The 16812-nt window shown below is 35.6% G+C and overlaps 1 protein-coding gene across 1 annotated transcript in view; it reads right to left on the bottom strand.

The window, feature by feature from the left end:
* The window catches only part of LOC149776211 (uncharacterized), a 32025-nt gene continuing 15213 nt past the window's right edge, over positions 1 to 16812 (bottom strand). The window contains exons 5-8 of the mRNA XM_089942561.1: positions 14023 to 14201; positions 12715 to 12766; positions 8712 to 8873; positions 1 to 397 (exon numbers count right to left, since the gene is read on the bottom strand). Coding sequence (XP_089798687.1) covers positions 302 to 397; positions 8712 to 8873; positions 12715 to 12766; positions 14023 to 14201 — 489 coding nt within the window. The 3' untranslated portion in view covers positions 1 to 301. The remainder of the gene's footprint in view (positions 398 to 8711; positions 8874 to 12714; positions 12767 to 14022; positions 14202 to 16812) is intronic.

Raw genomic sequence — 16812 nt, 5'->3', positions numbered from 1 at the left:
TTTTAAAAAAAGTTGTTTATTTCCCTTCCAGTACAGATACATTTCTGGGTGTGCAAAAGACAGTACCTAATACTGCATTCTCCAATCCATGATCAAACCATATAGTCGTCAAACCTTTGTTGTGTACATCAAAACCTCTTGAAGAATTGTGTATTGCAGCATTTCCCCATCACAATAAAGACTTCCAAGGAGAACAAATGATCAACTTTTTTAACATGGCCTTTGTCCCTTGCTTTCAGAAACATTGACCCTATTGAATAATACCATCTGCAACCCTACTGTATAAATGAACACCTGTTCATCATTCACACCTGTCAGGCGACGCCCACTGGTCCAGTTGTTTCCCTATTTTAGCCTTTACGGGCTCTGATACTTCTGTAAGCTGCTCAACCACCGACTGTAAAAACAACAAAGAAGGTAATGTTTATTACTGAGACAAATAATTGAAAAAAGTTTAATTTATAATTAAAACTTAATCAAATGTTTCAGTATTAATCTAATTGCTTTAGATGTAATAAAATAATGACTCATTCACTTATTAGATGTTATCTGACTTTTGTCTTCCTTTAATTATCCAAACATTTGAGCCAGATATTTTTTATGTCCGGTGTCTATGCATCATTTATCCAGCTTTAGTTCCTCCTCAAGAGTGTGGTGGAAATTTGACTGCCCGTGTGAGATGGGTTGAATAATATTTAGCCGCCACCATTTTTTGGCCATTTTCTCAAGAATACTCAAAAGATCACATTAATGTTAGTAAATAAAAGCCATGCTTCTTTGCATCCTTGCTAAATTTTCATCTTTGCCATCTATATGACACAGAGATGATGAGATGAAACCCTTGCTCATTACTACTCCTGAACACCACAAGGTGGTTACTATTGCTTACTCCGTTTTAGTCTGAGTACTACATCAAACAGGATGCTCACATTTGTGGGGAGGTGTGGAAGAATTTAATAGTGATCAGGCTAGTATTCTTGGGGAAATAATTTGCCTTGTCCTTTAAATACATTTCATGATCACATTAACAATAGGAGAATAGCTAATAAAAGAAGGCAATGCTAAACATCCAATGTCTACATTGCTCACCCTTGCATGGAAAACGGCTGTTGATGAGGATTAACCTCACTCCCAGCACAACTGATGATCATGTAAACCCTGATAAGGAAAAGAAGCTAAAAGGATTTCCTTGCTGAGTAAACATTTTAGGCAAATCCAATGAAAGTATTATTCTATTCTGATGGCATGGTTGTGCTGACTTTAAACTGGCCTGGTGATGGTCTGGGCTGCAGCCACCAAACTTACTAGATTCAATTCTTGTCTCTGCAATGCTAGATCAATAACGTGAAAGCTTTGCAAGATTGACTTGCAGCTGCCATCCAATGATTTCTATTATGTCTCCACTTTAAACGTTCTGCTCAAACAAATGGCTTGCTGATAGCTGATTTCATGAGCAGGGATCTTCATAAGGCATCGTAACTTTTGCGATTTCAGAGAAATCTGAATGCACTACCCTCTCACCAAAGCCACAATGCAAGGGTTTGAGAGGTTACATCTCTTTCCATGGTATTAAATTAATAAAGTGGCATAGATGGGCTCCATGGCACTTAAAGTATTTGAGAGCATGGACTGGGTCCTTATTGTACTGAATATCTGCTCTGCCATGATGCATGAAATCATGGAGCAGTACCCTATCTTAGCTAAGGTCAACTTTTCTCCTCAAAAAGCTAGAGAAAAAAAGTTAACCAATTGCTGGATTCACTACTCAGTGGGATGATGCTGTATGCATTGCACCAGTCCCTGAAGGGTCTTCTAGCTTGTGAGTGTCTCTACACGACAAAAGGCAGAAGTTTTATCTTCCGACAAGACGGGCATGAATAAGTAGCCTGTGCCAGCAGCAATGAAACATGATAGTGGTTATTTAAACAGTGTTGCAGGTGAGTGGATGGTGGGAATGTTTATTTTTAGATTGAGCTTTCTGTTTATCCTTGATTTGTCCCACCTTACAGGGGGAGTCAGAACAAATTTACATGTGCTACCCCTCAGTTTCCAAAATTGTTTCGGGTACAAGAAATGGGGTGGGTTAGCATGTGTGATTTAGAATTTAACATAGCTTTAACAATTTTAGTCTTATCACTAAGATGTTGGCTGTGTGGCAGTTTATAGTGATGTTTAGCAGACATATGTCATCATGTCCCACCCAGTCTGACACCAGGCCAACCAGTCTGAACATTAACCTCTAATTGCTAAGCGCCAAGTAAGACAGATGCTAGTACAACTTTTATAAATCTTTGATGCATGTGAGGTGGATGTTCTAACCACTTAAGCAACCAGTGTGGTTGGGTGTGTTAGCCACAGCTTCATAACCCCTCCCAACTGACTTAAAATTGAATCCCATGACCTAGGCTTCTGGTTCCAGGCCTGGAGAAATGACAGTGGGCAGTTTGTAATTCTACCACATTGCAAACAGATGTATCATCACAAATCTGATAAATAATTGGCTAATGGATGGACCATTTTTTGTGAAGGGTCTGACCAATTCTTGACAATGCCAGGAACAAATGATTAGACCATTTTATTCATTTGTGCACACTTCTGCCACCTACTGAGTTATCCATTGCATCAAGGACTACCATCCATATAAATGACTTCTGTACTTGGGCCTTCATTGTAGAATGTTGGTGTGAAGAAGTAAATCCCATTTGCCACTGACTGAGGTGAAGCTAGGCAATGGGTGTATGAAGAGGTAAATCCCATTTGCCACTGACTGAGGTGAAGCTAGGCAACAGGCACGCTCGTTGGCTCCATGAACTGGCATCAATGCAAACTTTTACGTTCTGGTTGGGGAACTTTGAGAGAATTTTCTGTCATGAACCATCATTTGATTTGCCACTGGCACAGGAAATAGAGTATTTCATTCAAGATCATGATTTGTTGATACAGTCAAATGTAAATGGGCACCACTGGGCTAACAAGGTCATATGTAAAGGATGCATGAACAGGTGGACCGAGAGGATCGCCAAGTTGCAGATAACTCTTGCAGAAATCCACTCCTTTATAGAAATCAACTCCATAAGCTTGATAATTTTTTGTTCCACTGACTTAAGGGAGGTTGAACACAGTTGAGGCTAGTGGAAGTTCCATGCCCACTTGGTTGTTGTTGTTGTTGTTGTGGGGTTTAACGCCATTTTTCAGCACACGATAGGCCATATATGGCGGCCAGTATTAATGGTGGAGGAAGAACCCGGGAAAACCCCGGAAAGAACCACCGACCCACGAGAAGCTACTGGCATGCTTTCTCACATATCTACATTGGCTGAATCTGAGACTCGAACCGGCACAGACAGAGGTGAGATGGCAGTGATCCGTAACGGCGAACACTTTAGACCACTCGGCCACTCGGGGCCCCTCCATGCCCACTTGGACAAAATGCTGGGATGGACCAAAGTCTGACTTGTCTCAGCATGGACAGAAGATCAAATATGCCCTTCATAAAAGAAAACCATAAAAGGAGGTTTTTGGACAATTTTGCTGTGACATGCCACAGCAACTGTTGACAAGGCCAACTGGATGAGATTGATAACACTGGGATGTGAAAATATGTCGGGTTTAAACTGATTGCAAATTCATCCCATTTTTACAAGTCTGATTGGCCATGTTGCCTTGTTTTTGAACCTCGGCACAGCTACATACCTGCTGAGCCCATTGAGGTTCATAACTGGCCCGAGGTTTCTGTTGACCCTGGAATCTAGGACCAGCCTAGAGTACATCCCCAGAGAGTTCATTTTGCAATCTATCTTCACTGCCCACTTTTTAAGAAGCAATATCTGCCACCTGATAAAATGGCTTGTCTGTCACGAGGGGGGATAGGGTTGGATAAATTAAATCTGTAGCCCCATCTAAAAACTTGGATCAGCCATAAATTTTCTGGAAGCAGATGTATCTATGCCCCAAGAAAATGCAAAAATCAGACTGTCTGTAGTTAGTTGAAGAGGCCAGTCAATGATGTCTGTTAGAAGGCTTGTAGTGAAATCTTTTTCTCGTTTATTAAATTGTTGCCACCTGAAGTTGGACAGAGGTTAAGTTAATCCCTTGGCGCGGTGTTTGTCACGAGGCTCTTACCTTTTTGCCAACAAAGGGCAGTTGAGACTGATTTGGCAAAAAGGATTGTACAAGTGGCAAGGCAAATTGGAGACACTGTTCTTGTGATTCCACACCTACTCTATTACCAAACAAACACTAATAGCATGCTGTACAGTTCTGATCAAAGAGACAAGGAATAATGCAGTTGGAGCACAGAAAGGCATCTTATTTTCCCAAATTCGATTGCTGACGATGTCCGGGTCTTGGACATCATGGGTGCGCCCCTGTTATTAACCTTAGCAATCCTAGCCATGGCCTCTAATTAATGATAACTACTGTCACACGTCACACATTTTTAACAACTTCCCACTGACAAAGTTCCCTGGTGGACTGTAGGCTATGCACCTCACTGATGATGGTGCTGTTAAATGGCTGGGCATGTACTACACACGATCAATCAATAATAAATACTGTTTTTCTGGCCAGTAGAAAAATAAAACTGCTTGAACTGCCTGGTCTAACATAGTACATGTATATATGAATTTAGTTGCACTTTATGGCACCTCAGCACAATAGTGTCAAGAAAAGAAAGGCCTGGAGTTGATTAGTGGTCATATTTTTTTTAGACTTTTGCTGACTAAGTCAACAGAATGAGGTCTGATCATCATCTGTGATGTCTAATGAGGCCCTCGCACTATAGAATTGGTTTGCAAATTGTTATGGTTGGATTGGCCAATAGTTGGAATGGTGGTGTGTTGCTCTTCCAGATGACATAACAAATTGTCAAAGTTGGAAACTTACAGGCCCTAGGACCTGGTTCAGACAGGTAGGGGGTGGGGGTGCACTTACTAGGCTGTCAAATAAAAGGACACCACCATCATTACTTTATGAAATGACATTAACAACAAAAAAAAAAAAACTCTGCAATTAAAACCCAAAATTGTGTTCACATTTGCAAATAATCCTTGTTACTTAAGCAAGAAAATACAGGCATTGTAACATCAATACTGTGTTAGTGCACAAGGTCAGAAAAAAAAAATTCATAACTAAAAGAAAGTTAAAAAAAATGAATGATTGCAACATGAAGTAAATGCCTTTACATTCAATACAAATTTTGGCAATGGCTGATTGAAAACCCTCCTATTTACAAGATAAAGCTAAAACTTAGTAAACAACCATTGCCACCTAGTGGTAGTCAGGTGAGGTAATGGGCAAGGGTTTCTTCCCCCTGTCCATATGTTGTATTGACTGGAAAGATTCATTTTTCATGTTTTCAAGATTGCTGATTCAAGAGGTAGCAGAGCTTTTTCTATCATTAATTTTACCAGGGAATGTATTCATACGAGAAAGTGACATTTTAAATGATTATTTTTTGGAATGCAGTAATAGCAAAAGGTCACCTTATATATGTAGAGGGGTAGAATGCAATTAAATACAAAGTCTATTGAAATATGCTTGTATATGATCAAGTGGCTGCATTTATAAAATTAATAAAGTACAAAATACAAGCAATGACCTCTGAACTTAACTTTAATGTTAATAAAGTCTAGTTTTCGAAATTCCTTTGCTAAGATATCGATATGTTATCAGGTCAGCAACAGTTTCTTCTTGTTTTTGTTGCAAGCATTTCACTGAAAACCCAATGTCAGTGGTAGTCAGTGCATTCATTCATGCAAGTCGTAAGAAGATGTTGAAGACTGCTACTATGACACATTTTTTTTATGATGGCCATTGTCATACATTTTTTCATAGTGGCCACTATGGTACATTTTTCATGATGGCCACCATAGTACATTTTGTTAGATGACCACTATGGTGCATTTTTCATGATGGCCACTATGGTACATTCTGTTAGATGACCACTATGGTAGATAGGACTTTCTTCAATGGTGGCAGACCAGCCAACCCTAACAATAAATGTCTCAGTAAGGCAGTTGATTTTTTTTCTGTAAGTTGGACCAGTTTTCAATAACAAAATATCACATACTTCTATTGTAAAGTTTTAAAATGTGTATTTTAAAAGTTTGGTATCCAAAACACATGCAGCAACGGTAAACATTATATTCAACTGAAAAGTTTTAAAAGTACATGTAGACCTTATTTACCACTAGTACGGTTGTACAAACTTTAGTTCCAAACCCTATGCAGTTCAATGGCTTGTTGCCATCTCTCAACCTGACATAATTCTTGGAATTTTTTTTTTTCACTTCACATGAAAACAGCAATCATATCTCCCAGCACGATACATATTTGATTTGCCACATGACGCCCAATAAATGTAACTGTCTACCCTACTTTAATTCACAAGAATCTGAATATTCCTTTTCATTTTTCTGTAATGATTTATTAACACTTTTTAAAAGGCTTATTTTCCTTTTTGTCTTCAAAATGTATTGCCTGCTGGATGCCTTTTTTTAAACATAAATTATTGAGTCAACAGTTTGATCATGCTGATGCTTTGCATGATAAAATATGTGCAGTTTAAAACATGAGGTACTATTGTAAATTTAGTCTGGTTCCTTGACAAACTCCACCATATTTAATATGAAATTTGGATCAACTCAAACATGGATGAGCCAATTATTTAGATTTTACAGCAACAATCACATTTTCATAGTTTTTGCTTTTATTCTGTAAAATACTTATGGGTAATTTTCGTAAGACTTTGGGCAAAATCATAGGGTTTGGCAGGTCTGTGGTGGTCTGGTGATAACAAAACTATCAAAATGGCCATCACGGTCACCATATTGGATGCCAGATCCGCACCTTTTTCATACAGGATCACCTAGCCAAGAAGTCCTTTGGTGAAAACTCAATATTCACCAAAATCCATTCAGAAGATGTAGCATTAACAAGATTTTCAAGATGCTGTTGTGACAGTCATATTGGAAGTTGTTGTTGTTGTAGGGTTAACGCCATTTTTCAGCACAAGATAGGCTATGCATGGCGGCCATTATAACTGGTGGAGGAAGAACCCGGGAAAACCCTGGGAAGAACCACCAACCCATGAGAAGCTACTGGCAGGCTTTCTCAAGTACCCACATTAGCTGTACCTGAGACTCGAACCCACGCAGACAGAGGTGAGATGGCAGTGATCTGTAATGGTGAGCACTTTAGACCACTCGGCCACTCCATATTGGAAGTATAAGCAGCTCCATTTTTATTTAAGAACAACCAGGCCTTGGGATAAAAATGTGTGATGTTTCATGATTATTTTCCATGTTGTTTCTGTGGAATGGCAATAAATTTTGTGCCAAGGGCTTTGATAACAGACCATCCCATAAGCTCTTCAGACCTATGGCACTACTGTGCTACAAATCAGAATAGATGAGAATCCTAGGAAAGATGTCCTTGTCCTGTTAAAATTAAGTGCTCCAGCTGGATATAAATAGAGGGATGCTAAACCCTTCTGCTGTTTATGTCCTCCTTTCACATTTGCCTATGTAATGATCACTAAAACAATTCCTTCCACCTCTGCTACTTCTTTTCATTTGCTGATACATACATAGATTTTCATTTTAAAAAATGACGACATCCTAAATTTCATCACCAGAAAGTCCTTTGGTCCCATTTAATGCCCCTTTATTAAAAAGGGTCAAAAAAGTGCCCCTATTGTACAAGTTTCCCCTCTTGCCCACCCATCTTGGGATCGGATGACCAGGAAACAATTATCATGATTGATAATTAGATTATTAGACTGATTTGATTCAGATGGTTATGGTAATTTCATGTTCATCGTTCCTTCACCTCCATTACTCCCAATAACATAAACTGTACCATTTGCATATGATTTGCAATATTTTCTTGTAACTACAGATCTAACTACAATGCAGTGTCATAATAATGAAGCACATCTACCCTGAATTTATATATTTCAAACTGACATGAGGACGGGTGGGGGCAAAATAAAAAATGTAATGTCTCAAGAATGGTGCACAACATCAACAAATCTGCCATGGGCATGGAAGTTAAATGCCTTGTGTGGTGTTACAAGAAATTTACTACCACTGAAAGAGCTCCACCACATACAGACATTGCATGGAAAACAAATTAAATGATGATTTTACACTGAAGAAAATTACTTACAAAATGAACTATATTCATTTCAAACAATGAAACCTTTCTGCACTGATCTTTGGAGTCGTATATTATATCAACCTCGAGTCAACAAGAAGCCTAAAGGCTAATAAAGATCATTCTGTGATATAAAAACCACATATAAATGTAATTATTCATTTTTCATGCACTCTGGAATATATTCAAAGTATAATTAGCAATATTTACAATCTGGGATGGGGTGGGGGAATGTGTATAATGAGTTCATTTGAATTATTGCTTTCTAGGTTTCTGAACTGATCCTCCACCATTAAGATGTACTATCATAAAAACTGATTTACTGTTCAACTCAATACATACATCTGACAAAATTCTTAGACAGAGCGATGTTTTTACAGATAGATGGGCTTGCCAATGCAACTAGTTGTTCTCCTAAAGTTCATGGTTTGTTTTGCGGATTTCATCCACCTCAAAGACTTCAACACACTAACATATCAGTTCTCAAGAGTTCATGGTAAAAGCTGTTTGAACATATACAATCAACAAAAATAAATTCTAAGTTTCAGACTTACATCTGGAATTCTGATAATTTTACTGTTTTCCACAACTTGCTCAGGTGTACGACAGCCAACAATGACAACACTGTTTGGTTCCTTCTGCATAATCCACGATATGGCTGCCTTGGACATAGGCACATCAGCTTTGGCGCATATATCCCTCATCTTCTGCAGGAACTGTTACATAAAAAGATTTAAGAAAAACAACATGAAACATAAAGATCTTGTATTTAGATGTGATAAAGTTTTCAAGAAAGGTAATTATACAGTCTGGTCTCCCAGAAACAAAATATGCTGCCATTCCAAAACTGCAAACTACTTACTTGGGTATAATCTTTACCAGGGGTCACACTACCAGGCAAAGTGGCAACTAAGTCGCCTAAGAAATGGAAACTTCGCCTTCTTCAGTTAACAAAGCGAAAAAAGACTTAGCCCTGTGATTTTTTAGAGGAACATTTTTTTTAGATGCTCCTTTGCCTTGGCCAGGTTAGTTTAAGTGTTATAGCTCAAATCGAAATGTAGGCTTCAAGCAATCAAATAATTGGTGTTGACATCATTTGTGCTGACAAACTCTTGCACATTCACAGGCATGTATTTTGATAGCCGACTGACCATTAACCCTTTCCTGAGTAAGTTAGCAACCATTACTGCCTGATTTCTGCAAGTTATTCTTTGATGATAAAAACATAGAAACTTGTGCTTTGAAACTTAAATTTATGTAAATAGCAGTTTGTGTTTTAAGAATAGGATCGGTAACATGAATGTTTTAAATGACAAGTGTACATTATTTTCTTCATACAAATCAGCTTGGAACCGTAAGTGAAATTGTCGTGAGGAAATAATGGAATATATCGCAGCATCTGAGAAGTACTAGTTTATTAAACTGTCTCTTCGAGAAAACCATTGGGCAAATTATAAATTCAGGAAAATATACAATTGATAGAAGGCAGAGTCTAAATATTACATTATTGAAGATTTAGCTTTAAATGCTATTATGTAGGTCAGAAACATACGGGTCAATGCTATGTTGTGGAATTCAAGAAATGCTGTAAGGTCAAGGTTGTATTCTGAGTTCACTCATTTTTGTGACAATACGTAGAAAGAAAAAAAAAACAGCAAAGCAAATACTTTTTAACCAATGTCTAATATTACAACAGGTACCTAGATAAATAATAAAACCTTAATATTTGCAATCCTATCAATAGACTGTTTTAATGAAGCAATAAAGTGAGTGGTTACATTAAGAATACCCCTCTTTATAAAAACAGATGCACTTACATGTTGGCTGCATCGATTCGTTTGAAAAAACGGGTTTAGTTTATTCATAAAATATGACCTTAATTCTTCAATGTGTTGTCTATGAACAGTTACAGTAAAGTTTCATCGGCAACAAAGAAATTAGGATGAACAGTATGACCTGAGAGACGTGCAAATGCTCTCATGTACATAGTAAAAGGGTTATTTCAAACAAGTTTAGAAATATTTTAATTTTATAGTGAAGTTTTAGAAAGTAAAAAGACAAATTCTTGATTAAGGGTAGTTGGTTAAGCATATGTACTAACTTGCAATTATGATACTGTAATCTAGTTACTCCGTTAAAATTCATTACAATGTATAGCTTCTTTTGTTCTCATTTTAGGTCATATTGCCAAAATACACTGCATATCAATAAGATAGTTTTTAAACATGCACCAAATGTGTTTATAAGATAATAGAACATTACTTGAAATAAATTATTGCTGAAAACCAATGTTAAATGCAAATATGCATACTGGGAATTAGATGGCATAATTCAAATTAAGAGAATGAAAATAACCCACACATACATATGTGTATATCGCCGCATATATAACAAGAGTTCCCATATTTTGTAAGATTTTTCCTTTTAACCTATTGTTATAACTGATTCTGAGATTGAACATCTGCAAAAGGAAACCTACTGGATTCACTGTCTTAATACAGTATATCCAAAAGGTCTAAATTCCAAAACACTATACGACATTCCTTAATCTTTATTTTAAATTATGTCCACTGTTTACAATTAGTCAAGACTATTTTTATATTATTCTAATTTACAGAATAACTTAACCAGTACAAGTATAAACTCATATCATAAAAATAAGTTTACTAATTCTTTAAAAATGAAAGAACATTTTAACCCTTTACCTCATGCAAGCGTCTTTGGACGCCTTTACTCCATTCACATGGAAGCGCCTTTTGACGCCTTTACTCAATTCGCATGGAAGCACCTTTTGATGCCTGCTGTAAACACCTGCTGTAAACATCAGCCATTTTGAGCTGGTTTTCATAGCGCCACCTTCGGGAAAACCCCCCCTATTAGATACTACATTCATTTCTGCGAATGACAATTACAACAGATCACATGGTCGCTATGTATGCACTGGTCGATATCTGCTATTTAAAGTAACTGAGTTGTAATCTCCACTCTCCAAAATGGCGGTTGCGGATTTCATTCAGTATGTACGAAGTTTTCAAGATTAGAATAACAACTATGAAAGATTCAATAACTTAGGTAAAGGCTCTGATATTGACGTAGGCAGCAATTAGTTTTTATAAATTATCAAATTCAGATGACTTTGTGATGTAGACACAGATGAAAACCTTGTAAATTTAGAGTATCAGAAATGGCAGCTACGGTTGGTCAAGTGGCTTCACTGACATGACGGTGAACGAGTTCTCTCTCAATTTTGAAGCACATAAAAAATTCTTCCATGAAAAATAATTATACAGCTATAACAATCGGACTTTACTCTTAAATTTTTCCACATATAATAGATGTGTACCAAAAATGTAAAATGGTTAAAACTGCTGTTAAACATAACATACACTACATTGCTTAACAGTTCACAGGCAGACCTATGCATATGCTGTCGACTAGGTAACAGGTGTTCTATTTATAGTGCGCTGCACTTTGTCACTATGCTTTATGAGGTAAAGGGTTAAAATTAATTCTCTATACATTATGATTAATTATTTATAAAATACTTGATTATAAGTATTATGTACACCACAATTTTTCATTATATAAATTGAGTTCTGATGAAATATTGAACATTTGTCAATAATATATCAAGATATAATATATTATTTTTTATTTTCATATTTTTTTTATATATCTTTTTAAAAACTGCATTATACATAATAAAAATATTAATAAAACTGTTTATCTCTATTCATTCATAATGTTTAGATATCAATATGTATCTTTAAGATATCATTAATCTGTGCTGTATATGCATATCTCCATGTCAATTATTTGTTAAAGTATAAGACAATTAGGTTAAAATTGTAAGCTATGATGTCATCTTGTTTATGTCATATTGTTTATATCATTGATCGCTTAGAAACAAGGTTAAAATTGTAAGCTATGATGTCATCTTGTTTATGTCATATTGTTTATATCATTGATTGCTTAGAAACATAATATATTTAATGACTTAAGCAATGACATTGAATTGAATAAAGTGACGCACGTGTGTTGATGTTGTTTATTATATATATATATATATATATATATATATATATATATATATATATATATATATATATATATTTTTTGCATGTCTTGCTTTGTTCCCACTTCTCCCTGTTCAGCTCTCACGTCTCCCTGTTCTGTCCAAAAGGAGAAGTCACTTCTCCCAAATATTCAAGTCTACCTCGTCATCCCCTGTTAACGTTTTTTTGCTTAATGATCTTAGAATGTTTTAACATATCTTAAATGTCCAACTGTCATTCTTGTTTTCATTGCCATGAACTAATTCGCAAAAAAAAAACCTTAACAAAAATTTTTAATGAAGGACTATTTTTCTGTTAAAGAAAGGAAGCACAAACAGAAAGCACTTGCAATGTAGCAATATCTGTGATGGAGTTTACATGCTAAATGATACCATGATACATCAGATAATTTAATTAGCATTATAGATCATGGGAAGAAAAGAGAGAAAAAGATGTTAACTATTCATCACTGTGTAATGAATGCTAGAGATGAAATTCAAACCTCAAACATTTCTGCTTCAGCACCAGTTTGTCCATGTCGAGACAGTTTTGTGCTGAAAATGATGAAAGCAAGGGTGAGAATTTTTCTCAAGAGACTAACTGCAAAAGACCATATAAAACTGATGTCCAATTGAAAAAATACATTTTCTTAAGCATTTTAAAAGACATTGTTATTAACTGTAGCTTCTCTCTCTCTTTCTCTCTCTCTCTCTCTCTCATACGCATTATAAAGCCTAAGCTTACAAAGGAGAATTTGTCATCTTGTTACAAGTACAGCTTTAGTTTTGGTTTTAGTCTCGTTACAGCACAGCACCACATTATACATATACAATTTAACCCTACAAGAGGGTATAGCCCACAAGTCAAGTTCATTTGGATAATGTATGTGCCATGTTCTATATAACCTGTATGATAGGTCAGTGCAATTTTCATACTTCATCTCCTTTAAGTTATGTAAATAAATGTCATAATGGTATCCACTAAATCCACCAGCTGACCTTTTGGCATGAATTATGGGCCACTGAGGCTCCAGTCTTCTCTCACATGGTCAGTCTTTCACTATGTCGATGAGTTACTTCCTGTGATGATGTATTTCATATTCATGATAGTTACTATGCCAAAACTGACTTGTTTCAATGGACAAAAATGAATATGGCCACAGGATTTGAGAAGAAATTTTCAGATGATGCTAAATATTCTGAATATTAAAGCAAAGAATAAAACAATATCACTATATATATATATATATATATATATATATATATATATATATATATATATATATATATATATATGGATTTGTATGGATACTTTGATTCTAACTGGTACATTTAAATACAGAAGCTTTCTTTGTAATTTTAGCTCAACATTCTTGGAAGCAGATAATTCAATGTAAATGCAATATCATGTATTCCTTTAATATACTCTAGGCTATGCAGTTCTTTTTCTTTTTCTTCACTTGTTTCAAATCTGCAAATGACTGCTTAATAAATTTAGTTTATTAAAATATACCAATGTTGCCACATTTTCTCTTCTGACACTGATTAATTTAATGCATTTCTCTCCTAATGTTTAAATGTATTCGTTGTAATTATCAGTATATTTCTTTAAAAAATTTGGTGAGTTGAGTTTTGAAGACCATCAGAGGTAGTTTCAATAATCAAAGTTAAAAAGAATAAAAATACAGAAGAAATGGTTTAATCTTTGGTTCAAGGAATATCATCTAAAGTTGTGACGCTGCCATGAAAAAAATAATATTTATGTCTCATATCTGCTATATGGAGATGAAAAAGATCAAGATCAAGAATACCTTTCAGCTGAGAAAAGCTTCCCCCTGCGTCGCCCCTCAGGTAGATCTTCAAGCTTCATGTATTTGCCACTGAGAAGCCCCTGTTGTAGTGGGGAATAGGCCAGGAGGTTAATGTCATTCTCTCTGCAGATTGGAATCACCTCATGCTCTGCTGAACGCCACAGCAAACTGTAACCAAGCTGCAAATTATGAAAAAGCAAAATATGTGTTGATTAATACAACACATATGCCCACACTAACATAATGAAATTGAATGCCTTGCAGAATATTAAATATGACAACCTGTTAATATCACAGATATTAGAGAAACATGATGTTCTCATACAATCTGGGAAAAGTGTTCTGAAGTCACACTGGCATAAAAAGAAATGAAACGGGAGACAAAGCTGCCCTGTAGTCACCCATTTCTGAAAGGAAGATTCCATATCCTGTAGTCACCCATTTCTGAATGAAAGATTCCATATGCAGATTTGAAATACTGTTTAAATTAGCATGTTCAACAAACTTGGCAAAATATGTGAAAGGAAAACTCCATAAACTTCAGAACACCAAACCTGTTATAGGTTAGTGGCATCCACTGTATTGAACAAAACGAGAGATGAGGTGGTGGTGTGCACTTGGACACATGCATGTGACTCGTGCTTACCTACTGAAGGGTGAACCTTGAGAGTTATGTACCCTGCCAGAGAAGCACATTTTTGTTCAGTGTCATTTCCACCTTGTGAAACTAAGTAATTTTGATATGAACTACTTGAAGAAACTTTATAAAACTATATCACCGAAGAAAATATTGGAATTTTTAAGGGAATGCAGTTGATACAAGAAACTTTAGTCAGGTTTTAAGAATTTTAGACATGTTACCATAATTTGTTATTTTAAATATGTGCTTGGCCAAGATCATGGGTACCTCTGCTATTGATTGACTTTAGAGTAAATATAATATGATAAAAGTTTATCTTAGAGCAACCAGATGTAGATACATAATTGCAGTAATAATTAAAATACCTCCAGCAAAAACATCCAGCTATCATAATTTTGGCATCTTTTGATGAGAGCAATTTTTTATAGAAAATTTGGGTTATTATTTTACTGCCATCTTGTTACATCATCATCACTTTCGTTGAAGCAGCTCTATGTAATTTTATCAAAGAGCAACAAAATGCATTATTATGAACTTACTAAAGACAAAATATTATATAATCAGAGGCCACAAAAACATACCTTTAAAATTTTGCAAACTTTAAGACCCAGAAATATTAGTCACACAAATAACTCGTCATGTCCACCAGACCGTATACTATTTATTGTCCTGTATAATTACAACAAAGACAACAAGAAGAAAATAATAGCCCACAGATAATAAAACATGCTAAAACCATTTCATTACACAGATACTGCCCATAATAAAGGTTCATATTTTGAAATTACAAGTAATTTCAATGTACTGAATTTTGGGTCTGCAACATTATATATGTAATCCATCTGTTTGCATGGAGACCTTTTATTGTGGCGCTCATATTGTTCTCTAAACATAAAGACTGCAGCTACTGCATGAATCTACCATTCATTATTAAAACATGCACAGACATTACCATTTGTCTACAAACACCTGCACATTGTTTGTGTGCGCATAGTTCCAAAATTGTTTTATGTGGAACCAAATGTGACTACAATCAGAGGAGCACCAATTTTGTTTTTGTTGTTGTTGGGTTTAACGCCATTTTTCAGCACATGATAGGCTATACACGGGGGCCAGTATTATTCGTGGAGGAAGAACCCGGGAAATTCCCGGAAAGAACCACCGACCCTCGAGAAGCTACTGGCAAGCTTTCTCACATAGCCACATTGGCCAAATCCGAGACTCGAACCCACGCAGACTGAGGTGAGATGGCAGTGATCCGTAATGGAGAGCACTTTAGACCACTCGGCCACACCAATTTTGTTCAGGTAGCACAAGTTTCATCTGAATCAAAGGTAACATAGTTAAATTAGATAGTTGGTTGAAGTAACTTTAATGTTAGAATTGGTGTTTCGGAAGAAGGGATGTTCTTTCACTGTAGATTTATGTAGGTTGGTTCAATTTGCAAAAATGGTGGTTATGTGGCAGGCTGTGTTTCTTGAACAACATACCATATTAGTGTTTTTGCATTATAAGAGCTGCATTTAACTTAGGATTTACTAAACGCTTTTGTACTTATACTTAATGCAGCAGCAAAATCTGTCCATGTGCAGCAAGTACTATGTGCTTTGACTATATCTTCTGGGCTATAGTTTTTGGTAATGCTAATAACTAATACTAAGTTCATTATCTCTGTTATCTCTAGTTATATGCAGAACTGTTTGACTAACTACATATTTTCTCTCCACTTTATTTTGCTTCTATTTATATTTTTTATGATGTTATGGAATTTCCAGCATCACATGTTTTAATTTATTGGAATATTTATAGATCATTGCCATCTTAATTGGTATTCTGTGTCCAAGTTATACGCATAATAAATGTACTTTTTAAATAAAATATGGTTAATTAACATGTTTTTTTTTCCCCACATGTGTATACCTGACTAATGAATACTGGCAAATAGCACAAATCAGATTAATTTTTTTTAAAAAAAATCTGATCTTTTAAGTAGGAAAAAGTTAATCTTGTGTATGTTCTAAAGATAATGGTGTCCAATTATGTATGTTCATTATATGTCAAATTACTCCCTTATGTCAAGTTTCACAGAAAAGTTTCCGTTAAAAATGCTGTTAAATGAATAATCATGTATAATTATTCTTGTTTTTGCC

This window comes from Sinohyriopsis cumingii, chromosome 18, assembly GCF_028554795.1.
Source record: "Sinohyriopsis cumingii isolate HCF-2022 chromosome 18, ASM2855479v2, whole genome shotgun sequence".
Lineage (NCBI taxonomy): Eukaryota > Metazoa > Mollusca > Bivalvia > Unionida > Unionidae > Sinohyriopsis > Sinohyriopsis cumingii.
The sequence above is the reverse complement of the archived record's forward strand: the minus strand, read 5'-3'. Positions and strand labels throughout refer to the sequence as shown.